General features: G+C 40.3%; 1 protein-coding gene across 1 annotated transcript in view; it reads left to right on the forward strand.

Moving 5' to 3' along the window:
• Window positions 1-27,170, forward strand: part of LOC133518677 (NBAS subunit of NRZ tethering complex-like) — a 79,291-nt gene that overhangs the window by 45,122 nt on the left and 6,999 nt on the right. The window contains exons 26-39 of the mRNA XM_061852352.1: window positions 93-207; window positions 833-930; window positions 1,905-2,125; window positions 4,119-4,318; window positions 4,942-5,129; window positions 6,957-7,112; window positions 8,025-8,185; window positions 8,435-8,622; window positions 16,253-16,392; window positions 18,941-19,030; window positions 20,760-20,885; window positions 22,315-22,482; window positions 23,620-23,873; window positions 25,158-25,284. Coding sequence (XP_061708336.1) covers window positions 93-207; window positions 833-930; window positions 1,905-2,125; window positions 4,119-4,318; window positions 4,942-5,129; window positions 6,957-7,112; window positions 8,025-8,185; window positions 8,435-8,622; window positions 16,253-16,392; window positions 18,941-19,030; window positions 20,760-20,885; window positions 22,315-22,482; window positions 23,620-23,873; window positions 25,158-25,284 — 2,232 coding nt within the window. The remainder of the gene's footprint in view (window positions 1-92; window positions 208-832; window positions 931-1,904; window positions 2,126-4,118; window positions 4,319-4,941; window positions 5,130-6,956; window positions 7,113-8,024; window positions 8,186-8,434; window positions 8,623-16,252; window positions 16,393-18,940; window positions 19,031-20,759; window positions 20,886-22,314; window positions 22,483-23,619; window positions 23,874-25,157; window positions 25,285-27,170) is intronic.

A 27,170-nucleotide genomic window follows, 5' to 3' on the forward strand; every position in this document is an offset into this window, starting at 1 on the left:
AAATGGCTCATTTTCTATCCATTTAACTAAATTTTGTTACAATATTCTACATGTGTCAAGTACCCAATTGAATAGTAATTTGTATCGTTCAGACTGTCGCTGGAACTAGAGGGGCTGCAGCAGACGGCCGCCGCGGCGCGCGAGCACGCCAGCCTGGCGGAGCGCTGGCCTTCGACGGACGATGAGTTCTCTGACGCCATCACCACGGTCGGCCTCCACTTTGTATCTTACAACTTCACTATAATTAGTCTAACTTGTGCAGGAAAAAAAGCGCTGAAAAAATGTTATATTAAAAATAATTCACATCATCTTTTTTTGTCGTGGCAAACAAGTATACGGCCCGCCTGGTCGTAAGCAGTCTCCGTAGCCTATGGACGCCTGCAACTCCAGAGGAGTTACATGCGCGTTGCCGACCCTAACACTTCGCACCCTCGTTGAGGTCTGGCAACCTTACTAACCGACAGGAACACAACACTATGAGTAGGGTCTAGTGTTATTTGGCTGCTGTTTTCTGTGAGGTGGAGGTACATCCCCAGTTGGGCTCTGCTCTAGATCTGGAATGACATCCGCTGTGCTGTGCCCTACCACAAAAAGCGAGATGAAATTCACAATGCTCATACCTCTCTTTTGGACGTAGTTTAAGGACACACCCGGGTCCGCCAATCAAATCTAATCTTTATGTCAATTCATAGACATAACGAAAGAAGACCTACTATAAAAGTGTTGATTTGGATAGAACGACACTTCAACTCCAGAAAATTGCTTAATATCAATTTCAGACTCTAAAACCACATAAAAACGTCCATCGAATGTTGAGTAATTTCGTTTGCAGCCCGTGATCGAGAAGAAAGACCTGGTGGCTCCGGTTGAGAAAAAAGTCCCGCTGTTCAACTACCTGCTGGACACGTTCCAGAACAAGTTCTCCGGAGGGTAAGCACCAGTTTCTATTAACTTTTCGGAAGCCACGTGTATTCTTATTCAGCCTTTCCACTTCTTTAGCTGTTAATATTTTTCCTGACACGAATAACCTCCTCCTTATGGATTTTAACCAAAATCCATAAGGAGGAGGTTCTTGTTATTAAAAAATATATTTACCTCAGTTCGGAAAACAATTTTGTTTCTGGGTCAAAATTCTTTTCGTTGTCTTATTTTTTGTCTTCAAAAATGTGACGAAGTGGAGCTTTTTGTATGAGATGTTATTTAGTTATTTAGTACTTAAATATAATCTACAGCTAGAAAAGACATACGATAGCACTAGATTTTTTATTTGATAGAAAACACAAATACAAGTGTGGCAGTGTTCAGAAACAAGACAACGAAAAGAATTTTAAACTTCTCTTTCTTTAGTAGCCTATTTTGTGTCCCACTGCTGGGCAAAGGCCTCCCCTTTCTTCCGCCACTCATCACGGTTTGGTGCATATTCCCGCCAGTTGCTGCGTCGAGGTCATCCCGCCATCTCTTTCTTTGTCTGCCTCTGCCGCGGTTAACCTGCGGTGTCCATTCAGTAGCCAATTTGGCCCACCGATCCGGCTGCATTCGGCAGACGTGTCCCACCCAACCCCACTTAAGCTTAGCGGCCTTAACACCCACATCTATGATACCAGTTCTGGAGCGCAGTTCTGAGTTCCTAACCTGATCGGTTCTGCGAACTCCTAGTATGCTGCGCTCCATTGCTCGCTGGCAAATCTTGAGTCGGGACTTCTGGGCTTCCGTTAATGACCAAGATTGGGCGCCGTAGGTTAGGATAGGCAGGATACACATGTCGATGTGCGCTTTAGTGTCAGTGGAAGGTTGCTCTTCACTAGCGCCTTCATGGATCAGAAGCTCTTCCAGGCGTTTTCGATACGTCTATCGATTTCTTTTGACCCCCTCATGAAATGAAAATGTATCGCCATTTTGTCTAGTGACCCGAAGCCCCAACCAACCGACGCATCGGATCACGCCATCTACTGCCAAGAGTTCTACCGCACCCTGTACCCCGAGCACCAGACATCAGACAGCTACTACAACTACACCTCCTTCAGCGCCCCCAACCCGCACGAGCAGAGCGTGGCGCAGGCCGTGCTCAAGTGGTACTACGTGCAGAACTGTCTGGACAACTGCACACCCCATCTCGAGGGCGAAGGTATACATATGTTTATATTATACTGCACACCTCATCCCGAGGGCGAAGGTATATATATGTTTATATTATACTGCACACCTCATCCCGAGGGCGAAGGTATACATATGTTTATATTATACTGCACACCTCATCCCGAGGGCGAAGGTATATATATGTTTATATTATACTGCACACCTCATCCCGAGGGCGAAGGTATACATATGTTTATATTATACTGCACACCTCATCCCGAGGGCGAAGGTATACATATGTTTATATTATACTGCACACCTCATCCAGAGGGCGAAGGTAACACATGCAAACATCGACAAGGCAACACCAACAGGTGTAATCAGTTATCACAGGTTTATTAAACCTGAGCTGGAAAGTGTTTGTTAATAGGCCTAATTTAATAAACAATTCTTTGAAAGCCACCGGTCAATTATCTCAATTAGCCATTTTTTTTTATTTATTTAGAACACAAACAGTCACATATACAAATGGGTATGATGTACAATGTAGTGTACTTAACATACTTAAGAATCATAGATCTGGAGCTTCATTGTTAAGTACATAATGTTAACATACATACTAACAGCAGAAAGAAAATGAAATCATGAGCCATACTTAAATTCTTATTACCAGTCTTCAGAGCTAAATCAGTATCAAAATATCATATGAAACTCTTACGTTTAATGTACAATAATAGGGCAGAAAAAAAAAAAAAAAATTAATAATGGCGACCGGTTTGGCCTAGTGGGTAGTGACCCTGCCTACGAAGCTGATGGTCCCGGGTTCAAATCCTGGTAAGGGCATGTATTCGTGTGATGAGCATGGATATTTGTTCCTGAGTGATGGGTGTTTTCTATGTATTTAAGTATTTATAAATATCGTTGTCTATATAAGTACCCTCAACACAAGCCTTATTGAGCTTACTGTGGGACTTAGTCAATTTGTGTAATAATGTCCTATAATATTTATTTATAATGATTGTGTGAATGTATATGGATGTTAAGTAGAAGATTGGTACATAGGTTGAATATTCATGTCGGTTTCATTAATTATCGGAGTAGTAGTATTTTTTTTTTGTTTTTACTATTATGTGGTAGGTATTAGGACAACCGGAAATTTACATTTATACATTGTATTTTATTCAATTATTTTTAATACTTGAACTAAAACACTTTACGTTTAAGTATCATTTTTAAGACTAGACAATGAAGTGTGAAAAGGATTAATATCAAGTAGGTCCTCATTATAATAACTAGTGATCATGCGAGTACTTTAAAATTATGATTTTATTTCAGTTACCAGAAAATTCAACGTATAGTACAGGGGTGGCCAACAGGTCGATCGCGACTGTTAGTCCAGTCGATCGCGGCAAGGCAAAAAATATAAATACGTAGACCAGTTTCATTTAAGGTTTCACGAAATATGTAATTGGTAGATCGCACAGGGTTTCGTCAGTAAACAGGAGATCTTGGGTCTAATCAAGTTGGCCACCTCTGGTATAGTAGTTATATTTGAATCCACAACTCAACCGCTCCGATTTCTAAACATCACTGTAGCGGATGAACTTAGATGAATTTATTTCATATTTATCTATCTATCAGCGCGTGCGCTAAATTCTGCCCCGTTATTATCATAATAAAAGGCCAATAGTTGCCTGAAAATAATGATTTTCATTTCGCAAAGTGCCGAGCGGCATACTCACATTCACCATTGTGTGGTGTAGTATATAATTAGTACGTAAGCATTGCATATATGATCGTGTAACCTGCCTAATTAGATCAGAATAAATCATAATCTTCATCGGAAAAAAAAAAGAAATAGAAAAACAAAATTGCATTTTTCTTTTTTTTTCCTTTTTTGGTGAGGCGTGTGGTGTAGTATATAATTAGTACGTAAGCATTGCATATATAATCGTGTAACCTGCCGAATTACATCAGAATAAATCATAATCTTCATCGGAGCTGTTGTTTCATTAACGCCGTCCGTACAATTGTTTTCCCAGTGGTCCAAAAAGTCGCCGAAGAGCTCCTGAATAAGGACACGGCCCTGAGTGTGGCGTGTCTCCTGCGCTCGGCGCGCGACGCCCGCCCGTGGGAGCGGCGCCACTCCCGCGCCGCGCTGAGCGCCGCCCTGTACGCCAACGTGCTGGAGTGCTCGGCGCCGGACCTCAGGGACAACGTGTATCTCACCAAACCGGACCAGGTCAGTGCGTAGCGACCTGTAGCACGACATGGCCATGCCCAGGTCGTGGTTAAATAGTACCACGTGCAGAACTGACTGACAAGGAAAGGTACGCAACTGTCCGGTGCCGATTTGATTTATATTTATATATGTTATAGAGTACCCGCTCGGGATGGGCTCGTACCAATGAGTTTTTCGGAACTTAGGTACGAAATATCATTTGATATTTACCAGTCGCTTTTCGGTGAAGGAAAACATCGTGAGGAAACCGGACTAATCCTAACGAGGCCTAGTTTACCCTCTGGGTTGAAAGGTCAGATGGCAGTCGCTTTCGTAAAAACTAGTGCCTACGCCAAAATCTTGGGATTAGTTGTCAAGCGGACCCCAGGCTCCCATGAGCCGTGGCAAAATGCCGGGACAACGCGAGGAAGAAAAAAAAAATGTTATAGAGTACTCCAAAATAATGGAAACGTATCTTTTTTTAGCTGCCCAAACTCAACCTTTACTCAAAGTACTAAAAAATTACTAAATCTTCTAACTCCTATAGAAAGTGATGCTCTAGCAACTTGCTAGTTAATGGCTGGTTTGAGTATATGTTTAGAGCAGAAAAAAATAATGAGCACGTGTGTTGTTATATGACGCAGCTAGCCCGAATGACCCTGGAAGGGCAGACCGCGTCCGACGAGCAGATGGAGGTGATCCGCCGCTGCCTCGCCAAGCTCGGCGGCTGCGGGCACGTGCAGCGGGTCAGGGCGCTCGGGCTGCGCGTCGACGGGCGGCTGTTCGCGGCCGACCCCGACTACCGCCAGGAGATTGTTTATAGGCTGGCCAGGTAGATAAGATAAGATAAGATTTATTGTTTAACCGTGTACAAAGATCTTGACAATAATACAATTAAGAATCAACGGTTTATCCATCACGGACGTACAACATAATTATAACTAACCTAAACCTAAACACCCCATAATTAGGGATGATGACACATGTTCAATTTTATAACAAATAGATAGCAAAATATTAACCTTTTGACCGCCAAAGACGTCATGTGACGCGCGCGGCTACAGCCCAATATCAACCTTCATGCGTACCGACAAGGTTCACGATTACGCGCGTACGATAGGCGTGGCGTTCAAAAGGTTAAAATAATATAAAAAAATGACAAAAAATATAAGACCTGAAAGTTTCAAAATTAAAGGTTTTTTTTTCCAAAAAGGAATAAAGTAAGGGTATCATTTCTTAAATTTTATCAAAAAAAAAATTGTATAGCAAATATATAGGTACATAAACGCAATATAGGGACCGTGCGCGTTGGAGGGTCTGCCATCTTGTGGCCTGAATCGGAACCATAAACATGCACATGTACACGTCACGTGTTGTCTTGTGCATAGTAGGTTCTGCCATCTTGTGGGCTACATCGGAACAATAAACATCACATTTACGCCTCGCGCCAAAAATCTGACGACTCCTGTGCTGCCTCCTACAGTTCATGCACGCTCCCTATTTCACCGACAAAATCGCAATTTTAATTATGGAAGGTGGAATTAAGGAATTAAATCTCCATATACCAAAAAGTGTCATCAAAAACCTTAAATAGGTGGCGCTACAATACCTAGAATACTTGGAAAAAAAATCAAATCATAGACAGCGCACTTCCCTCCGTCAATAACGCTTCGGTTTCTAGCTACTCTAGCGCTACTCTGGAGAGATTTGGAACTATTATTTATAGCTGACAGTTGGACACTTTTGCAACAGTTCTACCATAAGTGATTTCATTCCTTTTAAATCCACACTCCATAATTTTAATGTTTTTCATACTTCAAGATGGGCTCTCGGTGACCGTGACGTCACGTTTGCTTATCGTTTTGTTGGGAGCGTTTCGCGAGTGAAGTAAGACTGTCGGACGTTGACTGTCATTTCTGACTTTTGTATTGCTTTAATGCAATGGGTCCCATATAGACATTTGATTCTAAAAAATAAACCTGAACGATTGATACCATTAATAAAGTAGTCATCTAGCCTATTATAGACATAGATCTTTTTAGGGTATACCCAAACACGAACCGCAAAACCTCTGGGGTAAAGTTAAATTTTTTAACACATCATTTGATAGTAATATTTAAGAAAATAATGCTTATTTATTTAGGGACACATTTAAAACCGTTTCTAATTTTCACCGACTAACTATTCCTCAGGAGTAACATACGTAAACGCTGTTATTTTTTTATTGTTTATGTTTGACGCGTCAAGTCACGTCTGAAAATATCGGTACAAAAAATGTGCCATAAATATGTATACTCTACCTTAATATATGGGCAATAAAGTCGTGTATATATATTTTTGGCACTTTTTTCGTATCGATATTTTCAGACGTGACTGTACAATACGCCGCAGCAGAATTCACTTAATAAGTGGGCCTGGTATTCAAAATGATTTACATTATTAACTTTTTTAATAATATTTGTGTCCAGATCATTTTGGCCATCCGGCCCGTTCATTTCCTTTTTGCTGCAAACATTATGAAGATAGATACTTGTTGAAGCTCATAATCTGTTAACATTTTCACTATTTTTCTTTGAAATTTGTTCCTTCTGTATTATTTTCTTCTGTATAGGTGTGTAGTTAATATTTTTGTATGTATATATGTTTTTTTGGCTCCCAGGTCCCCAAACCCCGAGCACCTAGAGCTAGCATGTTCCCTGGCTTCCAAATACGACCTGGACGCCTTAGAAGTGTGGCTGCAGCACGCGGAAAGCGACCCTACGCTCTCCAGCTTAGTTTCAAGTTTACCTTGCAGCGACGCTACTACTCATTCTCGGTGAGTAAACTTAAAGCAACACACTTAAAACTGGCTTGACGTTCTCATGATCTGGATCTAATGATGGTATCCTGGTCACCTGGAGAAATCGAGGGAACTTATTAACTATTACCAAAGAAACATTGATTGAGTAAGTTGTGGATAATGTCAATCAATTTAAAGTCAATCAAAATCATTGCAGACTTGTCTTGGTCTGACTCTAGTGAAGCTGGTTTTAGTTATTTTGACGATTACATTGACATATTAAATATATAGTAGTTATGTATTCTGTAGAACTAGTTTTAAGATTGTTAGCTTAACAGTCTCTTGACGTGAAACATGTATTGACACTTGGAGAACCTTTACACCTCCAAATCTTATAAATGTCATTATTATTGTGTATTATTATCTTTCTCAGACGGTGGGGACCTTATACATCTCCAAAATTGATGTATTAACCGTGGAGACTACCCGTCTCTGTAATATTGTGTAACATTCTTGACTTGGTGCATACTAGTTATGTATTCTGTAGCATTAGTTTATGAGACTGCTAGCTTAACAGTCCAGACGCGGTTTATTTATTTAGTATAAATTTTATTTTGACGCTTGGAGAGACTTTACATCTCTAAATATTATTAGTATTAGAATTGGGGATTTTTTACATCTCCAGATTTAATGTTTTTTTAACCATAGAGACTATACATCTCTATTGTATTGTAGTAATATTTATTTTAAGATTATTATAATGTAATGTTTACCTAGGTATTGGCTGTTGTATTTATAAATGTTGTTATGTATTTTTCATGTCACTATATGATGTTACTATAAATGTTTTATTGACTTGTAAAAGAGCCCTTGAAGCCTACTTGCAGAATAAATTTTTGAATTTTTTTTTTTGGTCATCTTTGATAAGTCATTTATTTTACTGTTCAGAATCCGCGAAGGCCTCTGGCCGAAGATCAACGGCTCCAACCACCACGCGCTGATCAACTTCTTCACCATCCTGAAGGGTGTCGACGAGAAACCTCCGCTGTGGGGCCTCACGGCGGCTGAACACATCAAGCTGCTGAAGAAAGTCAAGGCTGCTTCTAATGGTAACCAGGGATAACATGTTTTTTTAATAAAAAAAAGCATTCGATGAGTTACTTCAAAATTGCGCATTTTTCGAAGTCATTTTCATATTTTTAGCTTTTGTGCATAAATGATTACAAATGTTTAAAGTGCGTTTTAGACCTATGTTCCTGATTTTTATTGTGTTGTGTTGTGTTCTAAAAGAGTGGTACGAATTTTTAAAAACTCCGCTCTCTGGATCTACGGCAGCTTAACTTGTCCTATTCGTACAGAGTTGGACTACAAGATCCTCCTCGAGCCTGCCTCAGAAGCCGAGTTCACTTCACACATCTTATCCGTTATGCGGCCCGAAACCGCTGGCATGGTCACCAAGCTACTACGGACCTTGCCTCCGGCTTTCCATCTGCCTCTACCGGTCCACACGCTCTACACCATGTGGCTCACTAATTACTTCTTCAGTGTGAGTACAGTTCAGTCTACATGGCATGGTCACCAAGCTACTACGGACCTTGCCTCCGGCTTTCCATCTGCCTCTACCGGTCCACACGCTCTACACCATGTGGCTGACTAATTACTTCTTCAGTGTGAGTACAGTTCAGTCTACATGGCATGGTCACCAAGCTACTACGGACCTTGCCTCCGGCTTTCCATCTGCCTGTACCGGTCCACACGCTCTACACCATGTGGCTCACTAATTACTTCTTCAGTGTGAGTACAGTTCAGTCTACATGGCATGGTCACCAAGCTACTACGGACCTTGCCTCCGGCTTTCCATCTGCCTCTACCGGTCCACACGCTCTACACCATGTGGCTCACTAATTACTTCTTCAGTGTGAGTACAGTTCAGTCTACATGGCATGGTCACCAAGCTACTACGGACCTTGCCTCCGGCTTTCCATCTGCCTCTACCGGTCCACACGCTCTACACCATGTGGCTGACTAATTACTTCTTCAGTGTGAGTACAGTTCAGTCTACATGGCATGGTCACCAAGCTACTACGGACCTTGCCTCCGGCTTTCCATCTGCCTGTACCGGTCCACACGCTCTACACCATGTGGCTCACTAATTACTTCTTCAGTGTGAGTACAGTTCAGTCTACATGGCATGGTCACCAAGCTACTACGGACCTTGCCTCCGGCTTTCCATCTGCCTCTACCGGTCCACACGCTCTACACCATGTGGCTCACTAATTACTTCTTCAGTGTGAGTACAGTTCAGTCTACATGGCATGGTCACCAAGCTACTACGGACCTTGCCTCCGGCTTTCCATCTGCCTCTACCGGTCCACACGCTCTACACCATGTGGCTCACTAATTACTTCTTCAGTGTGAGTACAGTTCAGTCTACATGGCATGGTCACCGAGCTACTACGGACCTTGCCTCCGGCTTTCCATCTGCCTCTACCGGTCCACACGCTCTACATCATGTGGCTCACTAATTACTTCTTCAGTGTGAGTACCGTTCAGTCTACATGGCATGGTCACCGAGCTACTACGGACCTTGCCTCCGGCTTTCCATCTGCCTCTACCGGTCCACACGCTTTACACCATGTGGCTCACTAATTACTTCTTCAGTGTGAGTACAGTTCAGTCTACATGGCATGGTTAACAAGCTACTACGGAGCTTGCCTCCGGCTTTCCATCTGCCTCTACCGGTCCACACGCTCTACACCATGTGGCTCACTAATTACTTCTTCAGTGTGAGTACAGTTCAGTCTACATGGCATGGTCACCAAGCTACTACGGACCTTGCCTCCGGCTTTCCATCTGCCTCTACCGGTCCACACGCTCTACACCATGTGGCTCACTAATTACTTCTTCAGTGTGAGTACAGTTCAGTCTACATGGCATGGTCACCAAGCTACTACGGACCTTGCCTCCGGCTTTCCATCTGCCTCTACCGGTCCACACGCTCTACACCATTTGGCTCACTAATACTTCTTCAGTGTGAGTACAGTTCAGTCTACATGGCATGGTCACCAAGCTACTACGGACCTTGGCTCCGGCTATCCATCTGCCTGTACCGGTCCACACGCTCTACACCATGTGGCTCACTAATTACTTCTTCAGTGTGAGTACAGTTCAGTCTACATGGCATGGTCACCAAGCTACTACGGACCTTGCCTCCGGCTTTCCATCTGCCTCTACCGGTCCACACGCTCTACACCATGTGGCTCACTAATTACTTCTTCAGTGTGAGTACAGTTCAGTCTACATGGCATGGTCACCAAGCTACTACGGACCTTGCCTCCGGCTTTCCATCTGCCTCTACCGGTCCACACGCTCTACACCATGTGGCTCACTAATTACTTCTTCAGTGTGAGTACAGTTCAGTCTACATGGCATGGTCACCAAGCTACTAAGGACGTTGCTTTCAGCTTTCCATCTAACCGGTTTTAGGCCATGTTTTTCGGTTAATAACCGGTTTTCAATTTGGTCCGGTTTTTGCATTCCCTACTCGGAACCATATGGAAACCCGAAAAATATAGAAAAAATGGAAATGGGTGATAAAATGTTCCAGTTTTTCCACTAGAAATATATCCCTCCTTTTATTCTTATAGCTTTCTTAGAAAACGCGATATGTATGTATCCATTCTTTAAGTTCGCCATCTAATTACGCTTCCTGCATCCCAAATGTCATCAAATACTATTCAATAATTTTCATGAAATGTGAACGGATCGATGTTATTTCGTATTTAATTATTGTGTTTTTCTTTGAAGTTATAATTTGTTAGCATACGCGGTTCTACATCCTAAAAGTCATTATACCTTTGGCCTATGCCCGAGTAGATGGGCCACTTTTTGATAATTAACAAATTTAACACATATCAGTGAAAGAATAGGGATCAAAGTCAAATGGCGTTCTAAAAGTTTTAATCACGTGTCAAAAGATGGCAGTAAATTTATTTATTTATTTAAACTTTATTGCACGACATAAAATTGTACAAATGGCAGACTTAATGCCTGAATTAAGTAATTTACGGTGGTGTTAGAGTACTTGCTAACTCTAACATTTACTTGATAGATTCTTGATAGTAATGTGAAACACGAAAGACGAATTCTTGATATAAACTTGCTTTATTATAACTTGATAGGTGTGCACACTTATACAGTAGCGAACGTGATTATTTAATGAATGGAAAAAGGTACTTATTGACTAGTTATAACACTTTTATATAAACTAAATGCTGATGGGGCAAATGATGAATATGATGCATGTGCAATTTACTTGTACATATTCCGGGGGCGGTTGAGATGAGAGAAAGATGCTGCGTAAAACTTGATATACATTATTTAAATTTAATTAAAACTAACTACTTTAAATGAAAGGGATGTTGCTTTATCTACTCGCGAAAGATTTGTCGTCTCGCTGTGATCTTCGTTGCTGTGTTGACGAGTCTCGCTGACTACGGCGAAGCGCGGAGACGCCCGGGGCTGGAGCGGCGTGGCGGCTGGTGGCTCCTCGACGATAAGGACGTCTTCCATCATCCTTGTCTTTACTTGTAGCAGGTTGTATATCTTGCGGAGATCTGAATGTAAGTTGTCGATTGGCAGGGAAACATCTCTGGGTAGGGTGCTTGCTATGGTGCTTAACTCATTAATAAGTTGTTCCGGAGTTAACATGTGTAAGTTAAAACGTCCTTGATGTATATCGGTGATGGTGTCTAATAACATGTCTTGCATTCCTTTTAGGTTGTGGAGCATATTACTTGCTATAGTGGCTCCTAAGTTGAAGTCGTTGATAATGTTGTTAGTTTCTACCTTTTGTTGCAAATTCTTGAAAGCTTCATCCATATGGTTTATATGTTGATGTAACATTTTATGTTGTTGATTCATAGTGTCTTCGGTACGTTTTAATAAATTGTATTCCGCTTCAACAATGGATGTTTGATTTTTCCAAAGGGAAGCCATATGTTTAGCGTTGTCTCGTAAAAGTGTTATATCTTTTTTATATTGTTCGGCGAACCTTTCATCCAATACGCCGAATAAGCTGTTAGCGACGTAACCGACACCGTCGACAAGGCCGCGTAGAGTTCGTAGTACTCGTAGTGAGGTTTGTCGCGTGCTCGAATGCTGACTGAGCAACAGGTGGTTATAGTATTCGAGTTCTGAGAATCCATGACGCAGTTGTAGTATTATTATGTCACAGTGGACTTGTGTTTTGATAGTTTCGCAGGTATCTTTTAAGAATCGGGAGTATTTTTGTAATGCGTTCATTGCGTCCCAATAAGGTTCCATGTTATAATAGACGACTAGTTTCCATTCATCTCAAATTAACATCATGTCTGCTAATTTATCGAAGTATAGCCCCTGTGTTTCGCGAAATGGTATTATGTTGACATCGCACTGACCGGTTGAGAGGCATGATAAAAATAATAACAGTGCTGCGAACATTGATGACAGCGAAAACCTGGCCTTGTTTGCCTTTAGTTTTTGAGGATTTCTTGTTGAGTTTTGCTTTTCGAGTTCTTTGTCAGGTAGCGGCCTCTTCTGATGCATTTTAGGTAGTTCTTCTTCGGGGTGTTTCAACAAAATAGAGAGCTTGAGTACTGGACGCTTTAATATGCCGTTATTCGTTTTAAGGGTCACAACCCTTACATATCTGTCTTGTCCCGGATGTAGCTCTATAACTCTGCCCATTGCCCATTTGCCTGGTGGCAGGTTATCATCATGAATGAGCACAACGTCGTTAAGGCTGATGTTGGCTAAAGGTTTTTTCCATTTACTTCTAGAGTTTAATAGTGCTAGGTACTCAGAACGCCATCTTTTCCATAAGTCTTGAAATATTTTCTGAGTGAGTTGCCATCTTGTACGCAAGTCTCTTTCTGTCTCTATCAATGTTAGAGTTGGACCGCTGCTTAGAAAGTGAGAAGGGGTCAAATAGTTGATGTCCTCAGGGTCTTCTGATATAGCGCACAGTGGTCTTGAGTTCATACAACCTTCGATCTGTGCTAATAAACTGCTGAATTCTTCATAAGTGAGCTTTTGATCTCCAATGACCCGTTTTAGATGGTACTTGAACGCTTTGACGCAACTTTCCCACAAGCCTCCGGCTGTTGGCCATGCGGGTGCATTGAAGTGCCAGGAGATTCCCATGTCGGATATCGTACCCAGGCACTCTGGATTTACTATGTTCTGGATTTCGAGGTATTCTTCCTGAAGTGTCTTGCTGGCTTTAAGGAAGTTTGTTCCATTGTCGCTGTACATGTGTAATGGAGTACCTCTTCGCGCAGCCATTCTTCGCAACGCTGCTATGAAAGCGGATGCTGTCATGTCCGATACCAGTTCGAGATGGGCCGCTTTTGTAGCCATGCAGACAAACACGCACACGTATCCTTTAGTAGTCTTGATACCACGACCCTTGTTGGCCTTGAGGAATACGTGCCCCGTGAAGTCTACGCCAGTGTGTTCAAAAGGACGAGATGAATTGCTTCTTGATGCAGGTAAGTCTCCCATGATTTGATTTTGCAGGTTGGCTTTTTGTTTTTTGCATGTCACGCAGTGTCGAATAAATTGCTTAGTGACGCTGTTGCCTCCGACGATCCAATATTTGTTTCTTATAAAATTTAGGGTTAGTCGGGCGCCGCCATGAAGAACCATTTTATGTGCGTTATCAATGATAAGGCTAGTCAATCGATGCTTGTGGGGCAAAATGATCGGGTGTTTCATGTCATACGCGATGTACGCGTTTCTCAATCTCCCCTTGACTCGCAGGATGTCGTCTTCATCTAAGAATGGACACAAAGCAAGTATGTTGCTTTTAGTCGAAATAGGTCGACCCTTTTTCAAATCATGATATTCATTTTGAAATTCTGCTTTTTGAACCCGCTTGATAATTAAGGCCTTTGCTTCTCTTATTTCCGATAAATGAAGATAATTGCCAGTTTTTCTGTCTTGCTGTTTCGTGATGAATCTTCGGACCCAGGCTACTACGTGCACTAGTTTTGATAACGAACTATATTTGTCAATTAGCTGGTCGATGATATTATCTTCTGTTTCAGTGTTGACGGCGACGTTAACTTGCATGATTTTTTGCTCTTCGTTCGTAGTGTAAATAATGGTTTTATCTTGACTCTTTGCTTGAAACGTCGGTAGCCAGGTGGGCCCTTGCCACCATAAAGAATGTTGTTTTAATTGTGACGCGGTAAGTCCTCTGCTTGCGCAATCCGAAGGATTCTCTGCTGATTTAACGTAGCCCCAGCACTCGGGAGGGATGACTTCTGTGATTTGTCGCACCCTGTTGGCGACGAATGTATTCCAGCGGTTAGGATCACCTTGCAGCCATCCCAAAACTGCGGTCGAATCTACCCAACCATAGATCTTGATATTATGGTTGGTTAAACATTGTTTTACCTTGGTCGTTAATTTTGCAAGAAGATGGGCTCCACACAACTCTGCTCTTGGTAGGGAGATAATTTTGCTATTCGGTACCAATCTTGATTTTCCGGCTAGTAAGATGATTTTCGGCTGGCCTTCTATATATATTTTGCAATAGATAACGCACGCGTAAGCTCGCGGCGTCGCGTCACTGAATGCATGTAACTCGATATCGCTGACAACGCCGGTGCCGATCCATCGCTGTATTTTAAATGTGTTTATATTATTATTTATATCTTGTTTAATAATTAACCATTCTTTATGCATATCACTTGGTATATTGTCATCCCATTTCAGAGGGGTTTTCCACAAAAGTTGGAAAAGCAGCTTCAAGTTGGTGGATATGGGTGTGAGCCAACCCAAGGGGTCAAATAGTTTGGAGATTTCTGATAACAACTGACGCTTGGTAGTGTTTTGCTGTACGTCCGAAACGATTTCCATTTTTGTTTCGAAATGAAATATATCTTGAGAGGGGTCCCATTGGAGTCCTAATGTTTTTCTTGATTCCATTTCTTTAAAGTAGTAGTTATTTTCATCTGAAGTATCTTGATTGTCGGTTCTGGCCAGTTCTTGGTAATTTGACATCCATTTTCTTAAGTAAAAGCCTCCAGACTGTAGTAGCTTTTGCAATTCATGCTGCAATTGCTTGGCTGATGAAACGGAATGGGAACCGTGAAGAAGGTCATCCATATAGAAACTTTCTTCGAGCGCTTTTGCTGCTTCAGGGTACTTTGATCTTTCGTCATGGGCTAATTGTTTTAAGGTCATCATTGCTAGGAAGGGTGCAGCTTTTTGACCGTAGGTAACTGTTGTTAGTTGGTATTCTTGTAACATTTCGTTTGGCGAATCTCTCCAAATAATCTTCTGCAGACTCTGATCTTCTTGATGTACCCATATTTGCCTAAACATTTTCTCGACGTCGGCGATGTAAGCTACACGGTGCTGTCTCCATTTTAAGATGAGCGATAAAAGGTCCTTTTGAAGGTTAGGCCCTTTGTGCATGATATCATTAAGGCTGACTCCTGTAGATGTCTTCGCTGATCCATTGAATACGACCCGAAGAGCTGAGGTGCTTGATTCTCTTAAAACGCAATGATGTGGTAAGTAGCACTCACTCGCCTCACGTGCCTCACGTGCGTTCCGCCATTGTTTAGTCGGCGATATAGTCATATGACCCATTGATAGGTATTCGTGTATAAATGACTTGTACTGTTGCGCAATATGTTTATTTTTGTTGAATTTGTATTCCAATTGCCGGAATTGCGCCACAGCTTTACTTTTTGAGTGGCCTAGTTTCTGTAGACCAGCTTTTTTCAGAGGGATCCGTACTTGATATCTTCCGTCTGCCAACCTTGTTGTTGTTTCTTTGTAGTATTTGACACACTCATCTTCTTCATTGGTATTGAGTGTTTGTGCTGGAATATCTTCAATTTCCCAAAATTTCTGTATGTCTTCGATGTTATTTAACACTTTTATATAAACTAAATGCTGATGGGGCAAATGATGAATATGATGCATGTGCAATTTACTTGTACAGGTGGCTACGTTTATTTTGACAATCTACGTCTATTTTAAATTCTCTTTGATACAGCCAAAGCGTAAAAGTAAAGTATGCCCCAATATCAACCTTCGTGCATTACGATAAGGTTCACGATCGCGCCGTGCACGACAGGCGTACCGTTCAAAGATTGAATGTATTATATTTTCCATAGGAGCCAAGTAACGGTTCATCAAGCAACAAGAAATGGATGCAACGCTACCGTCAATGCGCCAGCTACTTCAACAAGCTCGCCAAGAAGGAACTACTGCGGTTCCTAGCCGACACCTGCTTCAGCGAGCAGGCTCGACAGCGGTATGTACCAGCTACATTATTCTATGGCCCATACGAAACAAGAAACGGATCATCTGTTCGCGTCTATGCTACGGTAGAGTACTAATATACCAACAGGTTTGCCAAATTTCACGCTAGATGGCGCTGTACCGAACGCGGTGATTTCTACATCGCGCTAATGATATTTTTATTGGTATTGTATACAACGTGTTTCTGCACGTATAGTGGAGTGGAGCCGTTAACCACTGCGTATTCGCTAATAATTGTGCACGACTGTCACGCAACCTAGCGTCCGCAAGTCTAGGAGAAAACGTCAATGCACTACATCTTGTCGTTAAGGTTTTGTGTAAATTGGTTGAAATATAACGATGTTGTCGGAAAAAATCGCGCTGGCTAGGAGATTTCATCGAAAACGCTGCCTAATCCGTTTGAGCTATAACAACACAATGTATGGTGGGGTTGTCTCTCTTTCATGGGTCTACAAAAAATCCCGCGATGTTGAATGTCTATCTTTTAAGGATAACTTACTATACCCATTCTTAACTTCTAGAAAAAGATCATAAAGTATGTGGAATTTGCAAAGCTATTTACACGGATACAGTATTAATAATTATCAAATTAAATACATTCGTTGAATACATGAATAATTTCGTACATTGACCCGCCCATTTCTATCTCCATCGCACGCGCATATTTATATTGCTGCCCCTCTTGCACAGTGTCATTGACCGTCAGCGGGCGCCATACTTTAGTACACAGTAGTCACATATGGAACATGTTTTTAATGTATGTATACAATTCTTGTTAATTGTTTTCTTTTCCTATAGTCTGTATCTTTAGGTATTTAAAAAAAGGTAAACAAAATCTGCCCTCACATGGCTCCTTAAAGCAGTTGAGGGTAGATGAAAACATTACATGATCAAATAAAGTAGGTTTAAAGTCAGGTCGTTCAGTGACAGATCCAGGTGGTTTTGTATTTGGTTGGTTAACCAATAAATATTAAAACTACCCGAAAATGTACAAATTGTTTGTTTACCTTTTTTTTAAATACCTAAAGATACAGACTATAGATTGGCTAGATTATTATCACGGCAGCTAATTCCCAATAACCCGTGATACTCAAAAATAACCAAATTTCATGTAATTCAGTTCACCCAACAGAATTCTACAAATAGGGTCTATATCCTATGGTAACCAAACGCTTGTGTGATCTAACTCGCTCCCAGCGCCATCTATCGATTAAATTAATAAACAAGCAGTAAAAAAATTACACTCCGCGAGAAAAATTTACAGTTCCTTTTACGAAAAGTATTTCACTTATTTACATTCACAGCGCTAAAAATACGGAAATAGCCTTTAAAAATATAATTAATTAGGTACTTTTTTTTGTTCAAAATTACTATAAATAAATAAATATAGGCAATGATATCCGATCCCGGGCACACACGGCTCTTCGCTCAGTCCTTAGCGAGCTACGAACTGTACCTTATGGCGCTATGCCTAAACAAAATAAAAACGTATATGACCGGCCTCAGTGCTCGCTGCTCAAAACGCTCGGAAACTTGATACCACACTGTATGGTACGCCCCACCAAACGTTTCGCTGGATGTTTGCAGCAGTAGCCTAAGCTAGCCGTGGGTAAAGTATCTGCGTGGTTCTTTTGTTTCAATGTGTATTCTCGACGTAATAAAAAGTCCGCGGGGCCTCCTTAAGAGCCCGGTAACGATTTTAGAGCAAAAATTTTAAATTGATAGATTTAGTCGTTAAAATTGTACACCTTTTGTTACGTAATATCTAAATAACAAGTATTGGTTTCAATTAGCACGTTTTTTCATCTTGCCTTTTAATAATGAGGTCGCAAGCGAGCGTCCCCGGTAATAGGTGACGAGAAGGGATAGTTTTTAAAAATGCATCAAAAAATTATGGTAGCAAATTATATAAAATGATGTATAAGAACAGTTTCAGCAAATGTTGTAGATTGTTTAAGTATCAAAATTACGTTGAAATTAAGTAAATTTTCAGAGAAATTGTCACTTGTTTTGAAGTAATTTCTGGAGGAAATTGATTTCGTCTTACTTTCATTTACACCACTTCAAATTTATAATAACAAAAATGTAGTTTATTAAAGTTGAAGTACTGGATATGTGTAATACAAAATTACCATTTTTAGCAGTCCAAACTTTACGAAATTTACAAATAAGATCGACAAAATCACTGCTTTACGCGCGTTTACCTAAACGTCCATCAGAAAAAAAATCAATACTAATTAAGCGAGTCTGTTTTCAAAAAAATGATTTATTATAATGAAAGATAACATGACTTGCTAATAGAAACCAGTACTTGTTATTTTTAATAGTTAACAAAAGGTGTACAATTTCAACGACTAAATCTATCAATTTTAAATTTTTGCTCTAAAATCGTTACCGGGCTCTTAAGTGCGAGGCCGTGTGCGAGGGGCGCCTTCGCCCACGCCTGGCTAGGCCACTGCCTACCTCCTAACGACAACAACACACAACAACATAACTACAACACAAAACTGAATACTATGATGATGACAAAGATATTGCAGGGTTCCGGCAGGCACGCGCAGTCTGATGCTGATGCAGGCCGTGGACTACTGCCAACAGGAGCAGGAGAATGACTACAAGTTCACCAAGGAGTAAGTTCTCAATCTAACACATGTCTACATATAGTTAGGTACGAGTATCATAGCGTAGGAGATGAGGACACGTACACGACAACATGCGTTTTTCCTGTATGTAATAACTATGAAATTTGACAGCTGTTACCTATGATTGTTTCGAAAAGGTGTTATAATTGTGAAAACGCCCATGAAACAATCGATTTATTGCAGCAACCATTACCAGACAACCAGGTGACCAGGCCACCCAAGATCATGCGGTTTAACGCCGTGCAATTTCTTTCTTTGGGGTCAAAACTCGAATTTCACAAATGAAATCTCGGATTTATAAATAAAATAAAATAAAATATTTTTATTTCAGAACCATAAAAATTCCATAAAACATTGTTAGTACCATCGTTATAGCTAGGGGTTAGTAGTAGGTTTATGTGAATGAACCAGAAACAATTCCTAAGTTCAAAGCCGAGATCCAACGCGTTATCAGTGAAATAGCCACATCTTTGTCAAAAAGCAATCGTACATTAAACGCGCATGCAGGTTGTATAATGAAAAGTGTATGAACGCGGATATATTATATTTGTCAGTTCGTTAGGGTTATTTAAGAAAAAGGTTTATTCTTTATTAAATGAGTGTGAAAATTAGGTTTAGCTATCACATTATTTGTTATCTTTTATAGTTGTTATACTCGGATAGCAATTCGTAGTATTAAGTTTATTATAAAATGTTTTACATATAGGAAACTATAGGTCTGTATCATAAGAAATTCTAGCTGGTAGCTTATTTACTTACATGTTTTATAAGACTGTTTGTTTCTAAATAAATAAATAAAAAAAACTCATCGAACATTTCATGGAAAAAGAGAAAGGAAAGAATGGCCAGTCATGTCGTGGGGGCCATTTGCCGGATTTTTGATTCCACACATAAACGGAACATGTCTCCTTTATAATGCAATATAAATATCACAACTTACTCAAAAAAGACCGGTTTATATTTTTAAATGAGAAATAATATAAATTGAATAACTATATTTTTTTACTGAAGAGAGAAACGCATTCTCCGGAAACTTCCTGCGTCGCACAGCTAAGCTGTGGAATGAACTGTCGCCCGCGGAATTTCCGGACCGATACGACGTTTAAACCTTTAGGAAAAGAGCCTACTCTCATCTTAAAAGCCGGCTACGCACTTGCAATGCCTTTGGTGTCCATGGGCGACGGTATTTGCTTACTACCAGGCAATTCGTCTGCTAATTGGCCTCCTTTATCATAAAAAAAATCTGACAGCTATTTCAGAAGCGAACTCAAAACTACCCAAACGTTTCTTCAACATGCGCACTTACATTAACTTTAAAACTTTTTTTAATTTGCCGCTACAAAGTTAGCTCCTCAATAACGTCCTTTCTAGCTGGAGGTCCTGGCCGCGTAGCCAACGTTACAATCGTTTACGCTCCGTAGCGTATCGTAGTCATCTCTCTCTATCACTCTTCTATATTAGTGCGACTGTGACAGTTGCGTTTCGTTCGCCACGGAGCGTGAATGATAGGCACGTTGGCTACGCGGGCTGGGCTCTAGTCCGGGTAACTCACACACCAATATATGTTCCTAAGTCATGCCTCATAGATATTTATGTACTTAAGTATAGCTCTCGCCTAATGCCAATAGCGCGAGCGTTGCTTAGTTTGGGACTGAATCAATCTTAGTGAGATCGACAAACATTTATTTATTTATATAATGTTAAATTTGGGTTCCAGCGAAATGTCATGGACGCAAGTCGGGCAAGAGCTGACCCGCTGGGCGCGATTCTTAGAGAACTATCACTCGGACACCATACAGGGCATCATAGAGCACAGTAACGTGCCCCGCGACGAGATATGGCCGTGAGTACTAGGACTTAAGGTTCAGAATGCTTTGTATATCTGTTGAACTGCCACTTGGACACAATACAGCCACCATGCCCCGCGACGAGATATGACCGTAAAAATCCAAAAGCTTTTGAGTATAAATCTAAAATATTCCATATGACAGAAAATTATTCCGGTAAGACGTAGTGAATCCTTTCCCATCTTTATTCATATACACACATTTAAAATTCATAATTTTATACGTAGTTAATATTTATTAAAATTCGAGTGGACTCGCGATCCTGAACAAAGATTGACTAAAGTAGATATCAACGTCTTTTACCAGCGTGTGTGTTTAGAAACACTTTGTCTTGTTTAGAAACGTCGGAGGTGATTTTAAAGTAAAGCTTACTCATATTCATATGGACATAGGTCCCGTTTTAAAAAATAACAATGTATGTTAAACTGAAAAAGGTTTCATATACTTACCAAAGAAAAAGTTACTAATATTTAATATAAATAATTGATTTCGAGTCTAGGTTTATATGGCTCCTTAACCAGTTGAGGGTAGATGAAAACATTACATGATCAAATACTGTAGGTTAAAGTCAGGTCGTTCAGTCACAGATGACAGACCACACACAGAACCAAGTAAGTAAGAAATAATTTTACTCCCTTAATTTGAGACGCTTATTTCCCGAAAATATGGAACAAATTCTGGTCGTTTACTTTAACAATAGTAAATGGGACATTCACGAATAAAAAATTGGGATGAGTAAAATTATAAAATTGTCTTGTCTTGTCTTAAAAACGAAGAAGAGTACATTAAGTTATTATTTTATTATTATTTTAACTCTTAATAAAAACGTATTTTTACAAGAAAACCCTTGAGTGATCACTAGTATATAGAACCAGCATAGATAGTTGAGTTTATCGATATAGGAACTCCCTACTCGTCAAACAATTTTCCCCCACGGATTCCTATGTCTGGTGATAACTCACTTGATATCTAACTGATTTGTCTCTTAGCTTCAGCATTATTTTGACTATATAATTAAATTTCGCTAGACAGTACTAACTCCTCCATTCCCATGCTGAAATGATGCCTCCAGACGCGATACCTGGCGATGTCTTTGCGAGTCACCATCCCCACCACCTGATAACAAAGTAGTGCACCATTAGACTGTTGTCTAAAATTGATTTTCAAGTATCTAGCCAGTAAACCAAGTAGGGGCAAGCAGTAGCAAAAAGCTAAAGCATGCTCTGTGAAAAGCAAACCAAACACAGAACCAAGCGGTTTTGTGTTTGGTTGGTTAACCAATAAATGTTATAACTACTACCCGAAAATGTACAAATTGTTTGTTTACTTTTAGTTAAACACCTAAAGATATAGAGTATAGTTAAACAATGTATGTCTTTATTCTGAAAAGTTCCTTGTATAAAATGTACAAGTTTGAAACAACAGGGAGATAGAACAGAGCCACGGCGACCCGACAACGCTCGTCCCACTAGTGGGCCGCCTGGTGTTGGCCGGGCTGGGCTCGGCGCCGCTCGGCACGGTGCTGCAGTGCCTGCACATAGCCACCGACGCGGCCGGCGTGCTGCGGCATCTGGCTGACACGTGTGGACCGAGGTACAAACAAATATGGCACTGGAAGGTTGTACCTACGCTTAATAGTACATTGTGCAACGAGGGGGGTTAAGTGAAATTTTGGATACGAGGGTGGTAACTCCCGATAGCCGCAGGCTTCAGGGAATTAAAGACCCGAGTTTGCAATATTCTTACCCCCGGAGTTACACACAATGTTTTTCATCACACTTGCGCAGAAAAAGTAAATTTTAAGCGAAATAATTCTTCAATATCAAACATTCGTCCGCCATTTTGTAATTTCTTGACAGGCTAGGCATCGAAGGCACAGACCTATTCCGCATTCAGCCACGATTGAACATTATGTAAAAATATGTTAAACGGCTGTTAAATTAAATAATTTTAAACACAAATAAAAATATTAAATTATAAACGCCAGTATTTTAAAGGTACCTAAAACTCATTTATGCTACTTGATTTGTATGAATAAGCATATAATTTAAAAAAAAAGTTATAACTTCCTAGGGAGTTTTTTTTTCACAACCCACAACTCCCGCGGGAACAAAATAGGCCTTTGCCCTTTCAGTACACCTGCACGAAATAACATCTTTTTCGAGCAAGTGTGATGAAAAAAATATAAATATATGTATATTTCTTAAAATATATTTGTTTTGTACATAAATTGAAATTGAAATCTTTATTGTCATATTGTGAGTTACAATGATCTTAAAGTTATGTCAGGATAGAATCATCACAATCAACCGCGTACAATGTTAATACTAAAACTAATCTTATATAAATAAAAATAGTTGAAATAATGAATACAAAAATAATTAATAAATTAACATGTCAAATTCAAAATAAAATAGACTAGAATAATAATTACGATGTCAAAATTTACTATTTTTAGTCATATTTCTATAAATAATGAATTCATGTCAAAAGAGCAATAGGTACAAGTATAAAAACGTCGATATATTTTCATTAATAATTTTGACCCATGTACAGGATGGAAGTTTTTGGTCTGTCGGCAATTACCTACCTAATTAACAAGGTTCAAATTTCTTCAATCGAGTTATCAATTTCATCCCCCTGTGTACGGAGCTGATCGGAAGGAATCTCACGTTAAATATGTTCTATGTATGAAACGAAATGCTCATACCTCTCCTTACCCAATTTCAGTGAAGTAGGGACCCTCGTGACCCGCATAATCCAGTACCACAAGGAAGGCATCAAGCTGGAGCAGGAGGTGATCGAGGCCGCCCTGCTGCAGGCCGCCGCGGCCGGCCTGCCGCCGCACCGCCAGGTCGGGCTGCTGGCGCTGCGCGACCTGGAGCCGCTCCACCACTCAGAAGACCTGGCTAAAGTGGCTCAGTACACTGTGGACTTGATAAAGACGGAGTTCAGCAACGAGGAGTACGCTCAGGAGTTGACGGGTGAGGGTTTTTAGAACATTCTAGCGAATATACCTTTATTACTATTGTAGTTTGTGGGCCTTTGATTGCCACGTCGACCGGGCATTGGTCTATTGTGACAGCCCTTTAAAGTTCATTACTGATGCCCGTTGAATCCAGGAAATTCCAGATTCTTTGGGCCGTAATGTTCTGGACATCATAGGGTACGGTATGTACAGTCAGCGTCAAATACTTTGTAGCAGTCAAAATGGCCAAATAGTTCGGTACACCATACTAAATATATGGTGTACCGAACTATTTGGCTACTTTGGTTGCTACAAAGTATTTGACGCTGACTGTACACATGTTTCAAATTGGAAAGAAACAAGACGTGACATGCAGGTTCTGCCAGGAGTCCGAGGAGACTGCAATGCACATTCTCTGCTCCTGTGGACCACTAATGTCAAAAAGAAGTACCCACCTAGGGCGGCACGTATTGCAACCCTATGAGGTACAGAAATATACCTTAACACTCTTGACATAATATACAGTAACGAGATAAAACGGACGTGGTTTTAAATGTGCGCCGTCCGGACCGGTTCAACGGGGTGGCTATGGAGAGTAGAGGTAATGTGTTTGAAGTGTCCATCAAAAAACCTTGAATAGGTGGCGCCACAATACGTCGCGAACAAATTTTTGACTTTGATAAAAATAATCAAATCACTGACAGCGCACTTCACTCCGTCAATAACGTCTAAGTTCATGTCGCGTCCTTGTGCTACCCTAGCGCCACCGGAGAGATTGCGAACTATTATTAACACATAAAAACGGTTCTCTGCCTTTTCGCCGAAAATTATATTGCCGAATTTCACTTGCCAACCAACTTTTCGCCGAAATTTCATTTGGGCGAATTTCATTTCCCAATTCTACATAATCCAACCTAACCTAACCCAACCTAATACGCAATTTTCATTTCCCAACTATGGGGTTGGGAAATGAAATGTTTGCGAAATAATTATTTGGTAAAAGTTATTATGCCAACTAAAACGTCTGCGAAAAATTTGGTTGGCAAGTGAAATTCGGCATTACAATTTTCGGCGAAAAGGCAGGATACCCATAAAAACACTTCGGATACTTCTTACATTTTCGTGTGTGGAACGAAATTTTCAATTTCTATGGGAACTTACTGTATTTCGTGTGAAATTAAAAAAAAAACGATCTTATTGGACAATTTTTGAAACTTGTACATCTGTTTATCTGTTACAAGCATTCCAGTGTAAGATCTTAAGAATCCAAAATTTTAAAGCGATTATTTTGAATTTCCAGAGGAAATGCTGATGACGGACGACGGCAGACGAGAGGCCTTCACCCAACTCCTAGAACTGGCGGAGACCTTCGCTCGCAAGAAGGCGCTCGCAGACGTGGTCAACTGCTGGCCTCCCAGCAGGGACAGGTATACATAGTTGTAGGTTATAGCACTACATAAATGTGAAAGAATATCCAATTCACGCCATTATGCGTAAACGTACGGCAACCCTGATGCGACGCTGGTGCGCCAGCTCCAGCAGCCTCCCACGCGAGGTGGCCAGCAGGCTGGATTGTCCGTTCCAGCACCACTGGATGAAATTACATGTCCGGTGACAGCGGGCCATCTAGACTGCGCATTTTAAGATTGGAAATTATTTTTAGTTTATAGAATAGAATAATTTTTATTCGTAAACACAAACAAGACACATTGTATTACATAATATAACTAAAACAAAGAAAGTATAAAGTGCCACGAAATGGCCTCATCTCAGCATGTTGCTGGTGGCTTCCAGCGCTGATCTTCCGATGAGACCATCAAGTGAGAAAAATCACGAAAGGTAACAGACAAGAAGGAAAAAGACATAAAATAATATAGAGTGAACAAATTGAAAAATAGATAAAAGATAACGACTAAATTAAGTAAAGATTATTTATATATCAAGCATCGTAAACATAGCACTATATTGGTCCGGTCCAACCACACCTTGGCTGACCACTTTTGTTTTAGCCTTCAGTAATACTAACATTATTTTTATTTTTATTTCTTTTATTGTTTTGTTACATTGTTGACTTACTTTTGACTTATTGTCCTATGTCCCCTAGATGGGGCAGAGGGCGTCCACAGTGCGCCGCCATCTGGGTCGGTCTTGAGCTTCGTGCTTGAGTTCGCTCCAAGTCTTCCCAATAGCCTTCGCCTCTGCAATTATAGTCCGGCGCCAGGTCTGCTTTGGACGGCAATGTTTCCTTTTTCCTTGGGGATTCCAGTCTAGGGCTTGCCTCGGTATGTGTTTAGGATCCCTTCGGAGTGTATGCCCAATCCAACTCCAGTTCCGGCGCTTGATCTGCTGGTCGATCGGGGTTTCATTGCAGCATCTCCAGAGGCTTTGTTACATTGTTACTAACCAAGATATGGATATTACTAAATTGTCTCAAATAAAGCTTTCAATTCAATTCAAATATCAAATATCAAACATTTATTCAGCAAATAGGCCACAGGGGCACTTTTACATGTCCATTTTTACAAACAATAAATTAAAAAAAAAAAACAATTACAAATATCGAATCTATGAAATAATAAATACTTTATTACAGATGTATACTGTCTCTAAATGTCAAATTACACAAAAAAAAAACTATGATAAAAAAATAAAACCATAAAATACTAAAATTCTTTAGAGATGTATAAGTCTCTAAGTGTCAGAGATAAAATATAAAAATATATATTAAATTATCCTTAGAGATGTAGAAGGTCGCCAAGGCTTGAATTCTTATATAAATAATTAAAAGACAAAAAAATTAAAACAGACAATTCAAATTCGTTAAAGGTTTCGCTAATAAAAGAAGAGCTAACTGAAAACCAAGTTCTTTTAAATCCCCCAAGACCCACAGCTCCTGTCAAGCTCATATCGTTCTTCAATTGCTTGAGCCTTCATAAGTCAGAGGAAATATATATTATTTCCCTCATGATTTTGAACTTTGTTTCCAAGTATATTGACGACCGGTCTGGCCTAGTGGGTAATGACCCTGCCTACGAAGCTGATGGTCCCGGGTTCAAATCCTGGTAAGGGCATGTATTCGTGTGATGAGCATGGATATTTGTTCCTGAGTCATGGGTGTTTTCTATGTATTTAAGTATTTATAAATATTTATATATTATATATATCGTTGTCTAAGTACCCTCAACACAAGCCTTATTGAGCTTACTGTGGGACTTAGTCAATTTGTGTAATAATGTCCTATAATAACAAAAAAAAAAAAACAAAAAAAATATATATTTTTTTTTTTTTTTTTTTTTTTTTTTTTTATTTATTC

This window comes from Cydia pomonella, chromosome 6 (genome assembly GCF_033807575.1).
Source record: "Cydia pomonella isolate Wapato2018A chromosome 6, ilCydPomo1, whole genome shotgun sequence".
NCBI classification, from domain to species: Eukaryota; Metazoa; Arthropoda; class Insecta; order Lepidoptera; family Tortricidae; genus Cydia; species Cydia pomonella.